General features: G+C 43.0%; 1 protein-coding gene across 2 annotated transcripts in view; it reads right to left on the bottom strand.

Moving 5' to 3' along the window:
* LOC146042574 (pleckstrin homology domain-containing family A member 7-like) overlaps positions 1-21,725 on the bottom strand; it is a 74,992-nt gene that overhangs the window by 14,378 nt on the left and 38,889 nt on the right. For both annotated transcript variants that reach the window (XM_083162628.1, XM_083162629.1), the window contains exons 2-12: positions 11,933-12,081; positions 11,306-11,413; positions 10,168-10,240; positions 9,553-9,653; positions 9,198-9,313; positions 7,877-8,305; positions 6,705-7,731; positions 6,034-6,114; positions 3,451-3,543; positions 1,070-1,132; positions 533-613 (exon numbers count right to left, since the gene is read on the bottom strand). In XM_083162628.1, coding sequence (XP_083018754.1) covers positions 533-613; positions 1,070-1,132; positions 3,451-3,543; positions 6,034-6,114; positions 6,705-7,731; positions 7,877-8,305; positions 9,198-9,313; positions 9,553-9,653; positions 10,168-10,240; positions 11,306-11,413; positions 11,933-12,019 — 2,259 coding nt within the window. In that variant the 5' untranslated portion in view covers positions 12,020-12,081. The remainder of the gene's footprint in view (positions 1-532; positions 614-1,069; positions 1,133-3,450; positions 3,544-6,033; positions 6,115-6,704; positions 7,732-7,876; positions 8,306-9,197; positions 9,314-9,552; positions 9,654-10,167; positions 10,241-11,305; positions 11,414-11,932; positions 12,082-21,725) is intronic.

Here is a 21,725-nt window from a genome sequence, read left to right as displayed (position 1 = left end):
GTGATGGCTAACCTTGACACTCCAGCTGTTGTTAAACTACACATCCCAGCATGCCCTGCATCAGTTTTAGCATGGCTAAATAGTAAAACTGTAGCAGGGCATGCTGGGATGTGTACTTTAACAACAGCTGGAGTGTCAAGGTTAGCCATCACTGTCCTAAACTGTGTAAATAGCCTAAACCTTACGCTGTAGTGGTTTAGATGCACATGTTCAACATGAATTGTGGTTAGTGTGCCGAGCATGTAGTGCAGTGTACGTAGTAGTAGAACCAGAGGTGGAACTACCATTAATGCAGCAGGTACATTGCACCGGGGCCCCTGAGGACCAAAGTGCCTACTGCTGACCCTGTCATTTGCTGCCTCTCCCTGTCACCCACTGCAGTGTTGCATATTGTGAACTTGGGTTGGGGTGAAGGAGGACCCATATTATATTTTTGCACCTGGGTCCACAACCCACAAGTTCCACCACTGAGTTGGACCTCTTCCAATCTTATGGCAACTCCAGAAGAATTTCATAGAAACACAAAAATTACCTTTTCAGTTTGAAGGTGAGAAGATTCCTCTTCAATGCTAATGAGAAGTTTATCCTGACCACACATCTTATTTAGAAGAACCTATTCAAAACAATTAAGTTAATTGAGGAACTAGATATTTCACAAGATTTGATATATTACAATAAATAGTAGTTTATTGCTTATGTTTTTTAACCCCCGCTTAAAAATAAAAAAACACACACACACACACAAAAAAACCCCTAAAACTATTTATCCACTGAACGCCCCACGTTATGCAGTTCCTGTGCTGTGGTGTATGCAGTGCTGCCATTTTTATTTATTTTTTCTAAACAGAAAGATTTGTACTATTGGGGTGCACCAAAGAGGAAATGTGCTGCAGCTCGTCGCTCAGTGGAAAAAGCCAGGTCGCCCCAGGTGTACGGGGCTTTACAAACTAAACTTCTGCAAGGTTACGGATCACAATATTAAACTAAAACATGCCACCACCTATAATGGAAACAAAGCAATTTCTAGAATGTTTCCGTTTTTCAGGGTAATTGTAAAAAAAATACTCACATCGATACTTTGCTCTGCCATGCGTGCTGGATATTGGGCCCTATATGGTGTCGGACCCGATGGCTAGGAACAAACAAAAAAAGGAAATTAGAGTTAAAACTAATGCAAACTGACTTTATCAACAGACTGAAGTGCTTATGAGACTGAAGTGCTTATGAGTAGTATTTAGCAGGAGACACTGGTTGCACACATTCACAGCAGCACAGAGGTTTTCTAAACTGCAATGAGAGTACAGAGAGGAAGAAAAACAAAAGGGATATAGTCTATCCCTGATGCGTCACCATACATCACTGTTTAATATGTCAGAGCAGGCCGGACCAACCTGCAACTCTTCAGGGATGACAGAACTACAAGTTATTAGTATGCATGCCACAGTTATTTGTGTAGCGTCAGAACAGGTTGGACAGTCCTGTGACAGACCGTTTACAAGAACAAGAGAATATATTGGTCATATATTGCAAGTTCGTGAATAGCCGCCAAGTCTGGATACATATTATACAATGTAAAATGAAATTTGGAGTCAATCAAATTTAAATATTGCTGCAATAAATCATGGAATTACTAGTACAGAAATATTATTATTAGGCACAACTACAGCAGGTACATTCTGTGGCAGGTAAAATATTTGGGATAATATAGGAGTATAAGAAATCCAAACAGACTACAAAGAATTACAATGGCAAATGGTCTCCATTGCAGCCACATTTTTGGTACAGTAGTTCTACCCCTCATCTACACAAAAAGGGGGTATCCAATTAGCCCCAATGCTTTTTCACCTGGAAAAAAAAAGGGCTGATAACGATCATCAGTCATATATCGCACTATTGGGCTATCCAATCAGAGACCAGTTTTTTTCCATGCAAAAAAGGTCCCATTTTCGGGTGATAATACAGGAGATCTGGGGCAGCTTCCCAGACGCAAGTGTTATCCTGGATCTACGGGCTGTTTATCAGGGATTAAACGCAACTGAAGTATAATCTGTGATAAATGCTGGCTTGACGATTCGCCCTGGGTAAACCCATTAGCTGCTGGCATTACCCTTAGGGCCAGATGCACATAGCCTCAGAAGTGATAAAATGAAGAGTGATAAACAGCCAACCAATCAGCTCCCACCTGCCATTTCACAGTACGGGTTTGGAAAAGGTCAGTTAGGAGCTGAATGGCTAGTTGTTTATCACTCTCCATTTGATCACTTTTTGAAGCTTGATACATCTGGTCCTTAGTGCTAATTGTCCAATGTACCTGGAGGTAACTTCATAGCCAACTAAAATGAATGGTTAAGTAAAGGAAAACCTTAAGAAAGAAAATCTAGGGTAAAATTCTAAACATTTAAAATGCCATAAAGAAAGCACATTTTTAAAACAATTTCTTTCTAAACCTGAAGGTTTGGGAGACTCATTACTACTGATGTCCTCACTTAATGTATTCTCCGCCAATATTAGCTCTGAGCTGTCTGATATAAGCCAGAGTGCCTATTGCTGGCTACATACGTTTATCCAATCAACCTAGTACGCTGGACAAGATGTGGACAAATTTGAGCTATATAACGGTGATAAATAGAGTACAACTGGGAGGTATGCTTTGGACGGGAGTAATCGTAGAGCAAATTTGAAAGCTCCACAAGAATTAAAAACGTATTTCCCACATATTCTTAAAATGACATCTGAAACGGAGTAAGCATTTTGTGTACGGAAAGTGCTCTAGAATTGTGGAGCATTTGTGCTTTCTCCAGGTCTCAAGTGGCAACAGTCATAGTCCCAAACATTGGAATAAGACTGGTTTATATACCAGAACGACCTGCATATGACCTGGTCGTGTTCAGGTCATAAGTGCGGTTGAACGAGCGATCGTATTTGAACATGCGATCTGCTTACGCAGTGGAAGCCGAAGGTTCAGATGTGCAGCACGTCTGATGTGAGTGCCGACTACTCCACCCGCAGGACCGTGCACACGATCCCTCACCCATCGAAATTGTGCGTATTGGGTGCACATCGTTCTGGTGTATGGCTGCTTAAAGCTGCACTGTTATAGGGTGGTCGAATAATTTCCATATATGCTGCAGGGAAACCTTCACACTTTTTTGAAAATTGTAACTTTCTTTACAAAATGTTCTATATAGCTTTTATTGATGCAACTCTACAATTCATGGTTAACGCACATTAAAATACTTCTGCGCAAAACTGTACAGGTAAAGTTGGCAGAATAGGGTTTAGAAGGCCAAAATATACAACTATTTTAACAGGTTAAACATAATAGAAGCAATTAAAAGTGCTACATTTCATGTGCTTTTAACATATACAGCACAACATATACAGCCAATTTAAAAAAAAATAAAAAAAATATGAATGCCGAAACAGAACAATAAATGATGTGATCCTCACCACTGCACTCAGCGACAGCCTCTTTCCTGCAGGTAAATGTGGACGATTGGAAACGGGAGGTAATGGCGGCAACTGTGAGTAACTAGTGGAGCCCTGTAAAATAATAGGTTTTTTTTTAGAAGAATAATAAAAGTACATAGCACTTAACATTCTAGGGCTTTATGTGTAGATTCCTTTACATGATAAATGCCATATTTGTGCCAATATCGGGAAGGGACAATAAGCAGGCTAGACACTAGAGAACATGGAATAAAATAGTAGTATTCAAGATCATTGAAACGAAAAGATATATAATTTATATGCAGCATTTTATATTCAACTCTTGTGCTACGCCCAGACTATTAAGAGCAGCTACAGTCTAGGCTCTTTATGACTAACCTTGAACTACCAGCTGTTGTTGAACTACACATCCCAGCATGCTCTGTTTCAGTTTTGCTATTTAGCCATGCTAAATCTGATGCAAAGTATGTTGGGATGTGTAGTTCAACAACAGCTGGAGTGTCAAGGTTAGCCATCAAGGTGTCTAGGTGCAATGTAGCAGAGTTCTAGGTAAGGGTAATTATCTCACAAAATAAATTAGAATACTGTAGCATGCCTTCGCCTATGTAGTATGGAAAAGTCCATATTCTGCCTGTGTGCAAATTATTGCAAATGTACAGTATCAGACATACAAGAGAATGCAATTAATCATGAAAAGGTTGGAATCTGTATTTTACCATAAATATATTGGCCAATTCAATCAGTTGTCTTCTTTTGTGTGTGAAATTGGAGCCATTTGAATGCAAAAAACACATGATCCAGGAGGGTGTGGTATAACACAACGACAGTCGGAATCCCTACTGCGGGGACTCAGACAGCAGGGGGAGTGCAACAAAGCCCCTTGTGGGCTTGCTGCGTTCGCCATCTATTTTATTCTCCCTCTATGGGGGTCGCGTACCGCCATGAGGGAGAATAGCCGCTGCCCGTCTGTCGGGCTTTTAGCAGTCGGGATTCAGACGTCGGTGTAATGACTGTTGGACTCCCGACTGCTGGCGAGTTACCCGGCACCCACCCAGGACTGGTTCCCAGATCCATGTGTTATTGCGTTTGTGAATACAGGTCAGTTATTGGGCTTTTTATGGTCCTGCCTCCGGATGATACTGCCAGCCATCAGGGATACCGCAGGGATCAATGAGCAGCATTCATTTACTGTGACTAATTGAATACCCCTTTAATTACATTATATTTAGAAGTATATTATGTAAATGCTGCTAATTTCTTATACATGTCTGCTAACAGTATGGATTATTTATATTTTAGTTCAAAGCCTATGGAACCCATAGGAAATCAACCTTTACATGAGCGATAGGCAACATTTTCACCTCTATAAAGGCCACACAGCACACCTAGGCCAGGTACCCATCGGCACAATCCTGGCAGGTTAGGTCTTTTTCATTAAAAACAACCAGTCTGCTGGATTGTACAGTGAGCGGTATTCAATGCGGCTAGCAAGGGGAATTGTACAGCGAGGATGGCTTATTTTTGGCAAGGAAAAGCCATGCCGTATTCAATGTTTGGGCAGAATCCTCACCGTGAGAAGATGGAAAGGATCTCCTTAAACGGCGAGGTTCGCCGCAAATGCAGCGAGTCCCCCACCGTTTTAATGGCCACACTCGCCAATTCCACCTCACCTCAGGGAACAGGCTAGGAGACAAATGGCAAAGGAACCTCGCTATGGGGAGTGAGATGAATACTGACTGCCAGAAAAAGCCACCCTCGCCGTACAAACCCTCTCACCGTGGCATTGAATACCGCCCACTGTGTACACTGTATTGTGCACTCCTGCGATTCATACACAATATCTTCTGATTGGTCATGCTGCGTGGTCAATCAGAAGATATGCAGCATGGCATATTACCACTGCATCGTGCAGTCTGTACGGGTGGCAGGATGTATCAGCCAGCATATTAGCCGGAAACACATAATATGTGTACCAGCCTTAGGGGGGTATTCAATCTTCGGGTCACGGCAGACAAGCTTGCTCGCCGTGACCCAGTCCTGTTCTCGGTCAGCTCGACCGAGAACATGCAGGCGGGATTCAATGTCCCGCCTGCAGCGGGACGAGAAGGGGGCGTGGCCGCGAGTTGCGGCCGGGAAGTGACGAGCTGCAGCCGGCAGCTCGTCACTTCCCGGCAGAACGAGCCCGACAGCTAGAGATGTCGGGCTCGTTCTGCCGGGAAACCCTGTTCAATGCTGTCGGGGAAGACAGCATTGAATAGGGCCTGTCGAGCATCTCCCCCACGGGAGATGCTCGATGGCGATTGAATATCCCCCTTAATCTCTTTAATAAATAAACACAATAAAAGCACTTGGCTATCTGTAATAATCAGAGGGCATTTTACACAAGTGATACAAACACGTGCCCTACACATTTCAGCCTCTGGCTTAAAACCTGGACTTTTTGGGGACCAATTTGGGAACCACAGGTCTAGGCAAATAATTGCCAGATACCGGTGCACAGATGAGTTTTCACATCAGCATTTCACTATTAATGACCTTTATATTACAGACGTGTGTCCATTTCTCATACAATACGCTACTCACCATCTTGGACAGGTGCCTCGGAGAGCAGCCAAGACCGCGGCCAGAACATACTGCTGGAGGGAGGAATGACCTCTCAGAATACTGTTGGCAGAAGGAGATGGAAAACTTATCAACACAGAAAAAAAGTTTATTCAAAAGCTTTCCATTGATTTCACTTTCTGTAGAACTACTACAGGAAACAAAAGCTGTTTGTAGGATGTGACCCTTGTATCTAGGTGTGTTTTTTGTACTCTGGCTAATATGTGAAAGTGATGAAGTTCATAGCAGGCCCACTTAACTGACACAAATTAATAAAGAAAAAAAAAAAGTGTATATATATATATATATATATATATATATATATATATATATATATATATATATATATATATATATATATATATATATATATATATATATATATTTTATTTTTTTACATTGTGTTATTTTAGGAGGGAATATTTATACTATGGAAGTGTATAAAATGTAGGTCACCTGTCTTTTTGCTTTTACACATACAAAAAAATAAAAAGAAGAGCTCTTATTTGAGTGTACAGAATATGACTACTAAACACATTCTGTACTGTATGAGGTGCACAACGTGAAAATAAAATCACCAATTACAGTACATCTGTTTGCAAATACCACAATGATTTGAGACACTGGATTCATTTCCAGAGACATTCACCTACCCTTGGCCCTGTGCTTCTATATCTTCTTAGTGATGGAGTAAGAGCGAGTTCTGTAGGGAATTCTTCTGCTATGATCCTCTCGGATGGAGCATTTGGCCTTATTTGCATTCTGCTGTTAGGATAACCATGACCTCTAGAAGGCAACGTAACGCCACATCCATCCACCAGCCTTTCGTCTTCAGCCCCTAAAGGCTGCGATCTCCTAGCGTATCGATTAGAACCCTTTGCCACTGTAGAGGCAGAGAAGGGGTCATCAGACGGCAAAACATCATACCGATCGGACGGAGTTTGTGGTCTTGATGCCGACTTGACCATGTGATTTCTGGTCCTGGAGCTGGTTACAAAGTACTCGCCTACTCTTTCATCTTTATGCCTTATATTTGCAGGATTTGGAACTCTGTCTTCTGAAGGAATTATGTCCACCCGACCAATCGGTGTATTGGATCTGACAGTTATCCTGCCCTGCGAAGGAGAACCAGTCACAGCAACAAACACGTCCTCATTTGAAGTGGTTCTATGCTGATGAGATTGTATTTTTGGACTGAGACTTGGTGTTAAAGGCATTTCTTTTTTAGTAGGACTGCCAACAGGTGACGTAGTGTTTTCTGCATAGTGGGGAGATTTGTCGCAAATCAAAGGGCTTCCATACTTCATATTAGGAGGAGGACTTCTCTTACTGATTCTGTTTCTGGACACCTCTGAGGGAGTTGGTGGAAGAGATTGTGATCTTGAAGCCTTAACCAACCTCTGAACTACATATTCCACCCTTTCAGGTGACGGACATGTGGTGGCCTTTGATTGTGAGCTAGAAAGTGGAGTAACGTTTCTTACATCTTGAATTTCAGTTTGTGCAGTTAGTTTGTCATTCCTTAAGTTCCAGTTCCTCTCAATAACGTCTGCTCTATATACGTGAATAGGGATAACGGCAGGAGATGAAGGAGTAGAATGTGAGCGAGGAGAGGAATATTCATCATGTGGACATTCAAATCCCTTCTGATGTCGAAGAGGACTCCTAGTTTTGGGAGACCTGACAAAATATAGAATTGCCATTAAAAACCATAGACATCTAACAAGCATATGCAACAGAGTTGACAAATTAGCTTTTTAGACTTGCACAAATGGACGTGAAAAGAAATATTAAGCCATTGATGCTGTAACATAACAATACTTACTCTACCGGGGGCTGATCCTTATGAAATGGAACCCACTCGTCATCCTCGGGAATGGAGTCCTTTCCCTCTTGAGACATCTTGCTTTCCACTTCTTGTCTGCTGTACGTGAACTCCATATTCTTTACAGTGCTTTCTGGTGTTGGCGGGGGGACAGGTCCGTTCAGGGATATGGATGTGTAGTGTTGTATAGCATCTGTCAAGGACTCTCGGAGTCCACTGAACAAGCTATCTTTCTCCAGGTCTCCATTCTGGTCCTGTTCTGGGAGACTGGAGCTTCCATCGTTCGACCTGGTATCAGACAGGTGAGCAATCTCCAGAGACTCTGCGCTTTTTCCATCTTCACCGGCCGTATTTATTTCAGAGTGAGAGAAATCCTCATAGCTGGCATAAAGTTCATCCTGAGGATTCATGCAATGACCATGGATATTCCTGCAGGAAGGGAGAACAGCAGTATGCTCATTATACACCAGCATCTATTATAGTGACTAGTAAACCAATAGGATCTGTACTTCAGACAGGGCTGTACCTACGGGTGCGGCACCCCTGACAACGTGAAGGACTTAATGCCCCCCCACATACCCCTATCATCTATATAATAGATTTGCTTATAAATTGGCCTCTGTGCTGTAGAGAGCATATTATTGAAGACCCTGCCTGTAAACATTTTTATGTAAAAAGGAGGGGTAATATACATTAGGAGATGGAGGGACAACGGACTTTGGGTTCCATAGGGGAGAGAAGGAGGAAGAAGGGAGGGAGGGGAAGGGACTGTGCTTGATCAGTGGCAGGAGGTTTAGGTTGTGAGGCAGGAAAGATGGGAAGTCGGGGGACAGCAGAGGTGTATTAGGATAAGGGGGAAAAGTTTGACAGTATAGTGGGGGTGTGACCTGAAGCAGAAACCATAAAGAGGGGGTATTACCTTGTACACTAACTTCATGTAACATGAAGGCAGTGTTGCACAAAGTAGTCTAAAAAACCTAGTTATGCTGTTAATGACCTGGGCTGTTTGGCAGGCTCAGCCAGTGGTGCCCCCGACAAGTGCCACCCTGGCCAACTCCTTAGTTACAGCTCCTGCTTTAGGTGCCATGATCATGGCCAGGAAACAGTGTGTAGCTGGTACACATTCCCACAGTTACGCTGTTTCTGCAGGACAGAACCAAAAACCAGGGCTACTTTATCATTTCCTTTCATCAAGTTTATTCACCAATTCATTCAGAATCTGACTGTGGCCCAATGTGAAACTATAGGAGACTCTCTATGCACAGACTTCAGTGGTCTCCCAGACACGCCAGAGATCAAACAAGACACCAAATATTCATACTTGTTTTTATGGTTGCCGACTACCAGGGCAGACTGGTTCATGGCTCGGATCCAGGCATTCATGTCTTCTTGTGTGTCGGCTCCAAAGTAATAGGTCCTCATGCCAGGGTGTTCCGCCTGGAAGATTGGAGTACAATAAGATTGGTTACAAAGTTCTCATTCTTTTTTTGGGGCAGAACAGGACATAAGAAATATGTTCCCCTTTTTTCTAGTGATATTTTTGAAGGCTCAGCCACACAAGCGGTGACTGAGTCGACACGAATGACCACAATCAACATATGTTTAATACTATGCAGATGTGTTGACTGCATAAAAGCACCTAATATCTGACAATAGATTGTAAATATAAAACGTACCTTAAAACTAAACCTTCGGTTCTTCACTTCCCGCGGACTGGCAGGTAAGATTTCATAGCTCGGTAACAGGATGCTCCCGAGGACAGTTTCCTCACGGCTGTCTAATAGATAAATAAATAGAATTAAAATGTCAAACCATTAAAAAAAAAAAAATCTTTAACCGCCAACATAAATGATGCAATTATACAGAAACATGCTATAAACATGGATATAAAGTATTCTGATACGCAATAAGCTGGGTACACGCTGGGTGACAGCCATGGGTCATTAAGGAGACCCCCCCCCCCCCCAAATCTATACATGGAGCACATTCTAACAGTACCGTCAGGGACTGCATGCACTGAGTGGGGTGACGTTACTGACAGATATCGGTCAGTGTGTATGCAGTAAGCGGCCCTCCAGCTATTGATGAACTACACATATCAGCATGCCTTGCCTTAGAGTTTTGCTATTTGGCCATGCTGAAACTGATGCAAGGCATGCTGGGATGAGTAGTTCCTCAACAGCTGGAGGGTCGCTTACTGCTCACCCCTGCACTAGATCATTCTCCCACGGCACCATGTGAATCCGTTACTGTGTACCGAGCAATATAATATCTGAAAACTTTCAATTTACCTCGGTAATAGAAGAGGCAGAAATCTGACAGCACAAACCACCTTCTCTTCCACAGCCGCAGACCTGAGCTATCCTGCAAGAAATACAGGACAGACATCTTTCAGAAAAACAATTCTCAAATTATGGACAATGGATTCTTTATTTAAAATAAATCCTGTTACATGGCCCCATGTTTGCCTGCAAAGAGTAATAAACATTTAGCACAAGTGATTTTAAATCCAACACTAGAGGGCAGCAGAGTACCTGTATACAGTTCTTAAAGACTTTTCCTCAATAAACCCTAACAAGAAGTATTTGTGGGACACTGAAGCATTACATTTAACTATTTTAGAACCATTGCTGAAGATGAATATAACAGATGCAGTAGTCCTGAACTTAAACTAGATTTATTTCTGTATAAATTATATATTCGATAAAACCAAAGTGATCCCAAGGTACTTGTGTACTAGCACGGCGCCCACGATATTTTGTCGCACAACATATAATCGCATCACATGGCATACACCCAATGCGATTTAAAAATTGTATAAGCCCCCTATACGATGTTTAATTGTATAAGCACCCCCACTATGAACGTGAACCCGAAGCGTGGCGAGCCAGAGTCCTACTACCTTTTCATACCCCCACTATCCACGTCGGCGTGGAGTTGAATTTATATAGTGTGGCGAGCGCAGCGAGCTCGAAGCGTGGCGAGCGGACGCGTATTACTTTACATGTATTCCGCGTCCCCTCACCACGCTTCGGGCTTGGTGGCTCACCACACTATATAAATTCAACTCCACACCGTCGTGGATAGTGGGGGTATGAAAAAGGTCTTAGGACGCGTACCGCTGCGCTCGCCACACTTCGGGTTGCCGTTGATAGTGGGGGTGCTTTTAACATAGTAAGCACCCAACACGTTTATCTAAGTTATAGGGGCCACTTTTAACATCGGAAAACCCTTTAGGGTTCTTATACAATTTTAAATCGCATACCATTGTATATGCGATAGAATGGCATACAATTCAATGGTATACAATTTAAAATTGTATAACAGAGTGCCATCGCATCGCATACCATCGCATGCCTTATGGTATGCAATGCGATGGGCGCCGTGCTAGTACACAAGTACCGATCCCAAGTATGCAAGTTCACTGACCTGTTTATAAAGCCAGCCTCTAATCACCACTGGTGAGTTAGGGTCTCGCTTAATAGAATATTCCCTTTTTCCAAATGTGTGCACTCGTTTTATTGATCTGGTTGAAGGCTAGGAAAAAAAAAAAAAAAAAAGGAAAAAGGGTTAATCTCCAGATTTCATAACAATATTAACGACCAATTCATTCTTAGGATTCATAAATGATTGCATGTGTGAGAGTTTTGCAACCATCACTGATGCTAAATAAAAAAATTAAAAATTCAAAAGACTATTTGTTTGGGATGAACAAAAAGAAAATAATCTTATACAGCCTGTACACTTGTGATATTGCTAAACACATGTGTGTACTTTAGTAATGTCGGTCCTACATTTGTGTTTAAAAAAAAAAAAAAAAAAAATTGTAACTCAAACGTATTGGAGATGAATATGTTCAAGGGCCTATACTGAAAAGGGGGTGTGACCAGAGCCATGTGGGTGTGCAAATTATCAGCCCCATTAATACAGAAATATTGGCGTCTGTAAGAAAATCAGAAATACAGATTTACATTAAGGGATTAAGAATAACAGAATGCAGAAGAAATATGTAGGATTACTACTTTGTAGTCTTCTAGTTTTTAGAATTACACTCACCCTTGACCCGAGGCTGACAGAGGCAGTTGTGGCTACGCTGCTTGCCACACTAAGCCCACTCCTAGGACGCTCCATCTCTTCAGTCATGGTTCGAGGCTTCTAATGGGAAAGGGATTTTCACTTGCTGGGTCAGGAGTTCATAAAAGACCCTGTAATACAAACATTTCATTAATGATAAATTCCCAGTTACTCAGCCAGAAAACAAACACTTCAAAAAGGGCTGAACCGTTTCATTGACTTCACTAACGCATTTAAACCTGAGAACACAGAAGTGGGAGGGGCCATTCAAGGCCCTAAACTGAACCTTTCTATGGCCTTACAGCCTCTTCAGGCCAAATATTTCTCAAGAAAAAAAAACAGAGCTCCTGCAAGAAGTTTGAGTTATAAAATAATAATAATAATAATAATAATAATAATAATAATAATAATAAATAATAATAATAATAGCTTCAAATCCAAAACATCAGGCAGGCTCACACTAGGACAGGCAATTGGGTTGACGGTCGAGGAGGCCACTTCTCTTGGCCCTGCACCATGCCAGATTGCCTGTATGTACACACTAGACTAGTTAATGAACGACATCTTGTTCCATTCTACATAACACCATATGACTCTGCATATGAAACAGCCTGATTGGCTGTGCTGTACGGCCAACCAGAGTGGGTCACTTGCAACAGGCCGTAGAGAGCAATCCTGCATAAACTCTAGGCGATGGGCACAAATTGTGCCTATATTGCTCGTATGTAGCCACCCACACATTAATTAATGATGTGCATACAAGTTTAATTTGTGTGAGTCACCTATGTGATAAGCACAGCCAATGAGAAGCATATAGCTTTATCAGACCATCGCAAGTAGGGATGCCAATCCCGGGGCATTTTTTCAATCCCGGGATCCGGGATTGAAAAATGCTCAATCCCGGGATCGGCATCCAAACCAAAAAGCCCATTATTAGCATTGGACCCACCCCGGCCGACCCGCACATCTACTTACATAAGGGAGCGGGCGGGCGGCCGGGAGTGGGTTTGGAGGTGCACGGTGCCTCCCGGCAAGTGCACCTCCATCGAAGACAGCAGGCAGGTGGGCGGAGGCAGGCTGGCGTGCAGGCGGGCGGCGGAGAAGAGGCGGGTAGGCGGAGGCAGGCCGGCGGTCACTGGTGACGTGTGGCCTGCGCAGCGTGACCTCTACTGTCACGCTACGCAGGCCGCACGCCGGGTCAGCTTACGGGAACAGCCGGGCAGCGTTTGAGCGAGTGCTCAGACGCTGCCCGGCATTAGACTGTGCATGCGCAGTCTAATCCCGAAATTGGATTCTCCAATCCCAGGATTGAAATCCCGGACTTTTTTAGGCCAAATCCCGGGATCCCGCGATCCCGAGATTGGCCACAGAAGTAATGCCTAAAGAATACAAAACAAATACATTTATAAAAAGGTCATCAGAAATAGAAAAAATAATTAAAAACCTCTGTTGCAAAACACACCTCCAATATAGCTCACACTCAAAAAGTGAATAAAAAAAAATTAAAAAATAAGGCAGCACATCCTTTATGCGTGGCTTTCAGAACAATTTAGGATTCTATTAAACATTCTATCATGATTACACAAAGGAAGAGGAGGAGAGGTTTCTTATGCCCTAACACCACCTTGACTCAGAAGGCCTATATGAAAGAATCATTGTTCAAAGGTATGGAACACCTGCACATCACTGGCGTGATAACGAGTGCAATAGGAGTCACAAAAAAAAAAAAAAAAAAGAAAGAAAAGGATGCAGAAACCACTACTTTGCTTTTAAAGAAGAGACACTATACCCATTACTAGAAAGACAGTGAGTGAACCCACCAAAGTCAAATGCAATAGCTGTAAAACAATGACACCCTAGGCTGGGCTAGCCCACAGGGGAAACCTCTCGTGGGCCCCAATGACTGAGAGCCCTCCCCCTCTTCTAGGGAAGAGGTTCCACACTGTGCACTTGAATTATACATTATTCAGTATTCTGTTATACTGCACAGACTTATGATGTATTTACAATGCGTGGCTGGATACTGCTAATATATGCATGATCTTGTATTTACTTTACTACATTGCATTTATCAAGGGGCCCAGACCATGCACCATTTAATAATTAGACAAGCCTCGGTGGCTGTTGGCCACACCCCTAAGCAAGGACCTCTACTATTTCATTTCCCCTGTGGGCCCTTCACGACACAACTGACACCATAGTGATTTTGAGAAGTCATATTACACTGTAGAATTAGAAGATACAGCCAGGACACCATTGCAGAGGCACAGTGAGGTACAGGAAATTATAATCCAAAGACTTAACAATACAACCATTTATAATACACACAACAAAAACTGGGATCAATCACTTGTGGTCAGTATTTTCCCCACAGAAGACCATAGGCAGACATGAAAAAGACCCACATTTAAGTCTATTGATGCATTTAGCCGGCAGCAAGCTAAGCCTCATTGTCTTAGTCTACATATTTTGAGGAAAGCACAGAGTGAATGCCTAATATCTTGGTCTCCCCTCTTTTCAAGCACCAGAGAGATAAATTCATTTCATAGCACTCAAAATAGTCTAGAAAAGTCCCAGTCGGTGTCAGCGACGGGAGATACAGACCGACTAGAATGAACCACTGTCCTCCAAGACAGATTATAAATACAGATTAACACTTATGTGAAGAGAGTCTAAATGGGGCATACACATGGCGCAATCTCAGCCCCATTTCTAAGCTATCTGACTAGATGGCTTAGAAAATGAGCATGGATCACTCCGTGTGTATGCCCCCCCAGCGACGCATGGTCCCACACATCACCATCACCTGCAGGGAAAAACTGATTGCACAGTCTTTCCTGCTAGATTGTGGGGGTTTTGCCAATGAACAGAATCAGAATCGGGGGGTGCATCACTTTTGCCACGAGATGTGCTGAGCGATCATGCTTCAGCCCGCCGCTTAGCATGGAGGCAGCAGCTGTCCCATGTGTACATTAAAACCTGGTAAGTTCTAGGAGATCCATAAAATACAGTAAGTAATTGTTGGGGACATCAGCCTATACACGGATACAGCCACCAAGCCCCACAACAGACTCCGAGAGGAACACTGCTAAACAATAGACCTGCTCAAAGACACAACAGTGTCCTACTTTTATACCATAGTCATGTCTGACTATGTTAGTGTCGCTTCCCTAGTGTACATCCGTGCAAGGACAGAGACACCCACTTTTAGCATCCAACGCAAAAAACACAGCACCTGTGTAAGTGGCACCAGCCCTATGTAAATTAGATGCACCCATCTGAATATGGTCTCCCAGAGACACACGTTCATCCTAATTGGCCACCAGAAGAAAGTTGAAATTTGGTGCCAAGCTTTTTATTTCCATCGCAGGACTCTGAAGGAGAAGGTAACTGGACTTTTGGGTTTAGGACCTGGAAGACATCTGCACATGCGCAGAGTGAGGCAGGATTGGGGAGGGGGGGGGGGGGGGAATTCAGATCGCTCTCAAAAGCACAATGCAGAAAGAAGCACAAAGGCTTCTCAAGGGTAACACCAGCAACAAGCTGGTGTTACCTCCCACTAAAGCCCCCAGAGTCCAGGGATGATTAGTACACAATGGGAAATGAGCCTAAAGCCAGAAAACTTTTAGTACATCCAGCCCATATAATTTGCAAAGGACAAATATTTAATCTGTGTTGGACTACTGTATTTCTAAAAAAGCCCTAAGTGATGTCGGATGACACCATGACGGAATGCATGACCAACTACAAACAACCATTGCAGATGCACAGTGCTTCTTTCTGCATGCAATCACAAGTACTTATCCGTGCAGTGTATGCCAACACAGGCCTGAATATGCACATGGTGGACACTGTAAATAATGACATTGTTAATTATTCACCTTTCTAGGTTTACTAACAGAAATAAAATTAGCATCAGTAGTTGATGAAATCATAAGAGGGACAGTGGGCCTGTGTGGTTATGCCTTCCTTTTGTCTCATTGTGCTTATATACACACACACACACACACAGTACAATTATTGTTTGCAATTTGGACATGATCGCATCGCAAACGTTTTGAAATGCAATCTAGTGCAAAAAAATATGTACAGCACATACTTTGCGCTCATACCCGGCATCTGTACCGTGTATGGGCACGTTTAGTTTTTGCATTAACGTCATGCTGTCCCAACAGGACAGGAGTATTCCAGGTAAGCTGATAGAAGAAGGTCACCACAGTAAGCAGGTGGTGCACAGCATTTCAATTCAAGGGTCATATCAGGGGGAAGAGAGAAAGATGGGGGGGGGGGGATGTTTAAGATCCCAAAGCTATTCAAATAAGTGCAGGTTACTTGCAAGTGTTCAGTGAAGAGAAATCAGCATTCTCTGATTTAAGTGCACAAAACAGCATTCTGACCTAGTTTTGACAGATTTCTGCTCGTACCAGTCTTGGGGAAAAGAAATCAGCTAGCTGGACTTTGCAGATTTGAATAGCTCTGGGAGCTTCCTCACGGCGCTATTTATACCTCTTTCACACAGAAAATGAAATACCCGGGTGAAGCAGTTCCACCTGGGAATTTCATTAAATACGCGGGTCCTTCTGTGTGAAAGGGCACACCCGTGTCGTAAATCCCATGTATCCGACCCTGGAATTGACCAGGGTCGAGGACACGGGATTTATGACCCGGGTTGACCCTTTCACACAGAAGAAATACCAGTGTTATTCAGCAAATTACCGGGTAGAAATTTTGAACCCGGTCATTTATTCTTCTGTGTGAAGGGGGGGGGGGGTCAGGCTGCTCCCGGCAAAATGAGACGGCATTTGAAATGCTGTGTATTTGCCGGGATTTTCAGACCTTTCTGTCTGAAAGGGGTATTACAGTGTGCTAAATTGAATCAACCCCTATGTGCACTATATGTCTCTTTGCAGCATCTCCAACCACTTGTCACACTGAAGAAACAAAACATCCAAAAGGATTAGATTAGGGCAGTGGTTCCCAAACTGTGTGCCGTGGCTCCCTGGGGTGCCTCGGGACACATGCAGGGGTGCCCTGGGTTGGTGGTCCAGGACCAACTCAAATTATTATTGGTTAATTATTTATGAGCAAAACCAGTGCTGGTGGCTGCCAATCATAAAATGTGTACAAACAGAAGCAAATCCTGCCCTTTACCACATAACTGACCCTAGGAATCGTATATAAACCCAATCTAATTAATTTTGTTTTGGCATAGGGGTGCCGTGAAAAAAAAATCTGATATTCTAGGGTGCCGTGATTCAAAAAAGATTGGGAACCCCTGGATTAGGGACTGCAAAATCAGTAACAAATTTTTGCAACCATCAGGTGTCGTAATCCAATAGTTTGGGCATTCAATTGCAGGACTGAGATCAGGGCTGTAACTTGTGCTACATACAGGGATAGCACATTTGTGCCCAAAGCTTTTTCATTTGACTTGCAGGGTGACCAACATTGGAGCCCAGCAGTGAGCAGAGCCAAAAGATGCCCCGGGCACTGCGCTTCTTCCTGGTGTGTTGGTATGCCTTGGTGTGACATCACATGAGGAGGCTGGCACAGATCAGAAACTAACGACCTGTCGCAGTACTGACTGCCAGGATTAGAAACATGGACTGTTCCTTTGTACAGGCACAAACATGCTTGTGCATCATCAAATGGTGTAGAAATGAAGGTTGCATGCAGTCATCATCATGTAACGAGGACAGAGAAAACGCAACCAGTGATGCCACCTGTACGACATACCTGCGGGCAGCAGTGTCTTGCTGATAGATTTATTATTTTCTTTACAATGCATTTTGATTGATGTGTAGCAGTGTCCAGACTCGATAGCCCTTGTTAGGGCTTACAGTCCACTTGTGCTCATACTAGTGGTACCCTTCATTGGGACTCTAGTACATAGGGGTATTATTGCTGATTGGGCGTTATTTAATACAGCAATACCCTCACTACCTTCCTACCACACACGGATCTATGTGTGTCCAGGTCTGTCTGATATAATAGCAGACATATAGGAAGAGCTTTAATCACCTTAGCTGCAGTTCAGTGTTATATCATTGCCAGTGATTAGCATAAACACGGCAACTGTGTTAGTGTAACTGAGCACATATTTGTCAATTTAATAGGGCAACCAGCCAGACTCATTAGCCGAGCTATATCAAGCACCAGAGATAATACTGGTCGAATATTGCCCTATACACTACCATCCTTGCAGATATAATCAAATCAGTATATTCCAGCTCTTATCAGCAAGCACCTGCCAGCCACCCCATTTTTATGTGTGTTTACCCACCCTTGTCTGTTATATGGTTTTAAAGTATCGCAGCCTTTTATAAATGTAATAAATAAAAGTTATATTTTAGATTCTTTCTATTAGGTGCACCTAACAAAGGGACATTCTTCTCTTCTTTTTTCATTAGTCCATTCATCTTGTCCTAAGGTAGCACACCCCTACTCGTATCTACATTTTTGATCATTTGTATAGAGGGGTCCTTCTTACTTCTTAGTCCTGTGCGATCACCCCAAAACCCCCTCCCTTCCTGATTACATATGTATGGTGAGCCCCCTAAACTCACTTTCTGGGAGATCAGCACGGATCGATATACATATGTTATTTCGATATCTACTGTAACTTTATAACTGTTACATACAACCTGACCTAGGGACTGTGTTGGCACGTTGCATCCTTTAAATCCTATATAACCCATTACATCACAGCACGATGTCTAATGCAGAAAATAGCAGAGAGAACGTGTTCAGTCTGAGCCAGGAATTATCCAATAGGCAGACAAACTTACAGAAATGTATGGAATCGTTATTAACAACAGACATCTCCCATATTAACACCTCGAAGGAGGACTGGCTTAATGACTTGTTCCAATTAAAATCTGTACTCATTAAACAATCCAAGAATTTCTGGAACAAAATGACATCAGAGAGCTACCTGAAACAAAAGATAACACCTCGGGGTTTGAGACCACGTGTCTTCCCCTCTTTTGAGCTAGCGGATGAGACTTTAAAACTTGATTGGGAAAAAGCATTAACACACTGCTCCCTCCAATTGATAGAGATATTGGTCAGACATGACAAAATAATGTTGGACAGACATGCTACAGAAATCGCCAGACTAAGTGCGAAACTTAAGGACTTTGAAGGGTTAGAGAAATTTCAACACACTTATCATAAATTTAAAGTTGAAATTGAGGGCATGGAAAAAGAAACCATCAGTAGGAAAAAGAACAAATTACAAAGAGATATTGAGGACTTTAGGACCAACAAGGTCTATAGGTGGAACACTATACAAAACAAAAGAGCCCCCTCACATAACCCCCTCAATTACAGCACCTCTGACGTGGACTCATCAGAGAACGAGTCATCCGAGCTGACCTCTAGAACCACACAGAGGAATTTTTTAGGGGTGAGTCCCAGAGACACCAGAGATCGTCTAGGCTGGGACACCCCAGGACAAGGAGGGGGAAGAAGAAGAAAAAGACCCATGAGAGAGTGGCGCGAGGACCACAGGGAATTCCAGAGATACAGGAAATAATATCAGAATCTGACTCCCTTAAGATAATAAATCTCTCGTCACATACCCTTACAGACATACAAACTAAGGTGCTACAGAAAGGGTTGTCTTTTTCTCCAACAAGCTCTTTTAATAGATTTGATACAGAAAAAGATCTTAATCTGTATGGACGTAAATTACTGCTGAAAAAATTCTATTGTACAAGAACTCAGGCGCTAGACAATACTAGCCAACATCTGCCCAATCCCCAATCCAGCCCCAAGTCCCTACTCCCTAATAGCGAGGATGAAACTGTCGCTTTAAATAGTGAGGATGCGAACATTATCAATATCCTTGAGGAGTTACAAATGGAGGGACAAGTTGACATAGGAGTTCTGGAGGGGATTCATTCAACACGTCCAGATCCACCGAAACTCAAGAGAAAGTCCAAATTTTGCCCACAATTTCAAACCTGTCCAGTGGTCAAAACCTATATAGATCTAGTGAGTAAAGATCTGGACCAACTGGAAAATGATAAACACATTTATCATTTCGAAAACAATATGTGTCGTGAAGAGAGGAGAGCCCTCAATGAAATCAAATGTTGGGATGACACAATTGTGAAACCATCCGACAAGGGGGGCAATATAGTCTTGTGGTCACGTACCCTCTATATTGCGGAGTTACATAAACAACTCGGCGACACAACGTGTTACAAAAAACTCACCTTTAATCCTACACATGATTTCTTGTCCCTTTATTCTAACATGATCCAGGAAGCAGCACATATGGGTACCATCACCAAAACACAGGCTGACTTCCTCCATGTCAAAGAGGTTAGAATTCCTACCCTCTACCTCCTCCCCAAAGTACACAAAAATGCAAGTACACCACCAGGCCGCCCCATAGTGTCCGGTATTGGCAGTCTCACTGAGAGAGCGAGCCAGTTCGTTGATGCTCATCTTAGAGAACACGTACTAACACTTCCTTCGTACGTACGTGACACTATGGAGGTGCTCAACAAACTCCAAGATGTTGTCATTAGCAAAGACACGTGGATAATCACATGCGACGTTGAGAGTTTGTACACGAGCATACACCACCAATACGGCCTGGCAGCAGTGAAATACTTTTTAAGGATGGGGAAGGATGATGACTTTCAGGACCTCTTGATCAAGCTACTTAGGTTTGTTCTGACCAAGAACTATTTCGTTTGCAACGAACAATTCTACCTCCAGGTACGGGGGACTGCGATGGGGAGTACTTGTGCCCCCACGTATGCGAACCTGTACCTGGGGTGGTGGGAGAGGGAAGTTGTTTTCAGCGAAAGCAATGAACGGTATACTGACCACGTACTATTATGGGTCAGATACATAGATGACCTCCTTATCCTATGGGAGGGAGAGAAAGATCTGTTTGTGGAATTTATCAACATCCTCAACAACAACCATCTCAATTTACATCTGACATATGAGATGAGTAAACAAGGAGTCAATTACTTAGACTTACGCATTACTGTTGAAGAAGATGGCTCACTTGCAACGGATCTTTTCCGCAAAGAAACATCAACTAATTCCCTACTACACAGCACCAGCTCCCACTTTCCGCCAGTCATTAAGGGACTCCCCAAGGGAGAATTCCTAAGAACGAAAAGGAATTGCTCCAAGGCTGAGACTTATAAAAAGAGAGCCGGCGAACTCAGCACTAGATTAACAGACAGAGGATACAGTAAGAGAAGTGTGAGAAAGGCCTTTAATGATACGAGGGATTACAAGAGAGAACAGCTTCTAGTTCCCAAACCACCCACTAACACTGACCCAGCCGATAACACGGTACGTTTCATTGGCACATTCTGCCAGGAATGGCGACAGGTGCAAAATATCCTTAACAGGCACATACACATTCTCAAAACTGATCCGGATCTGGCAGACATCCTAGATGACAGGGTTCAACTCAGCTGGCGGAGAAGCCGAAACCTCCAGGATATCTTGGTCCAAAGCCATATGGAAAAGATTAATAAACCCATACACCAGAGGAAAGGCTCATTTAAATGTGGGTCATGCAAAGCCTGTTCAACAATGATCACGAAACATGACTACACAGACAGATATGGACACACTAGTCAAATTAAGCAATATATCAACTGTAACACGGCGGGTGTGATTTACAACCTGGAGTGTCCATGTCATAAACAGTACATTGGCAAGACCATAAGGCCATTGAAAAAGAGGATCCTCGAACACCTTGCAAGCATTAGGAATGCCGAAAGGGATAAACGGG

The sequence above is a fragment of the Crinia signifera genome, chromosome 19 (assembly GCF_055691185.1).
Source record: "Crinia signifera chromosome 19, ASM5569118v1, whole genome shotgun sequence".
NCBI lineage: Eukaryota > Metazoa > Chordata > Amphibia > Anura > Myobatrachidae > Crinia > Crinia signifera.
This window is presented reverse-complemented; position numbering and strand designations above follow the sequence as displayed.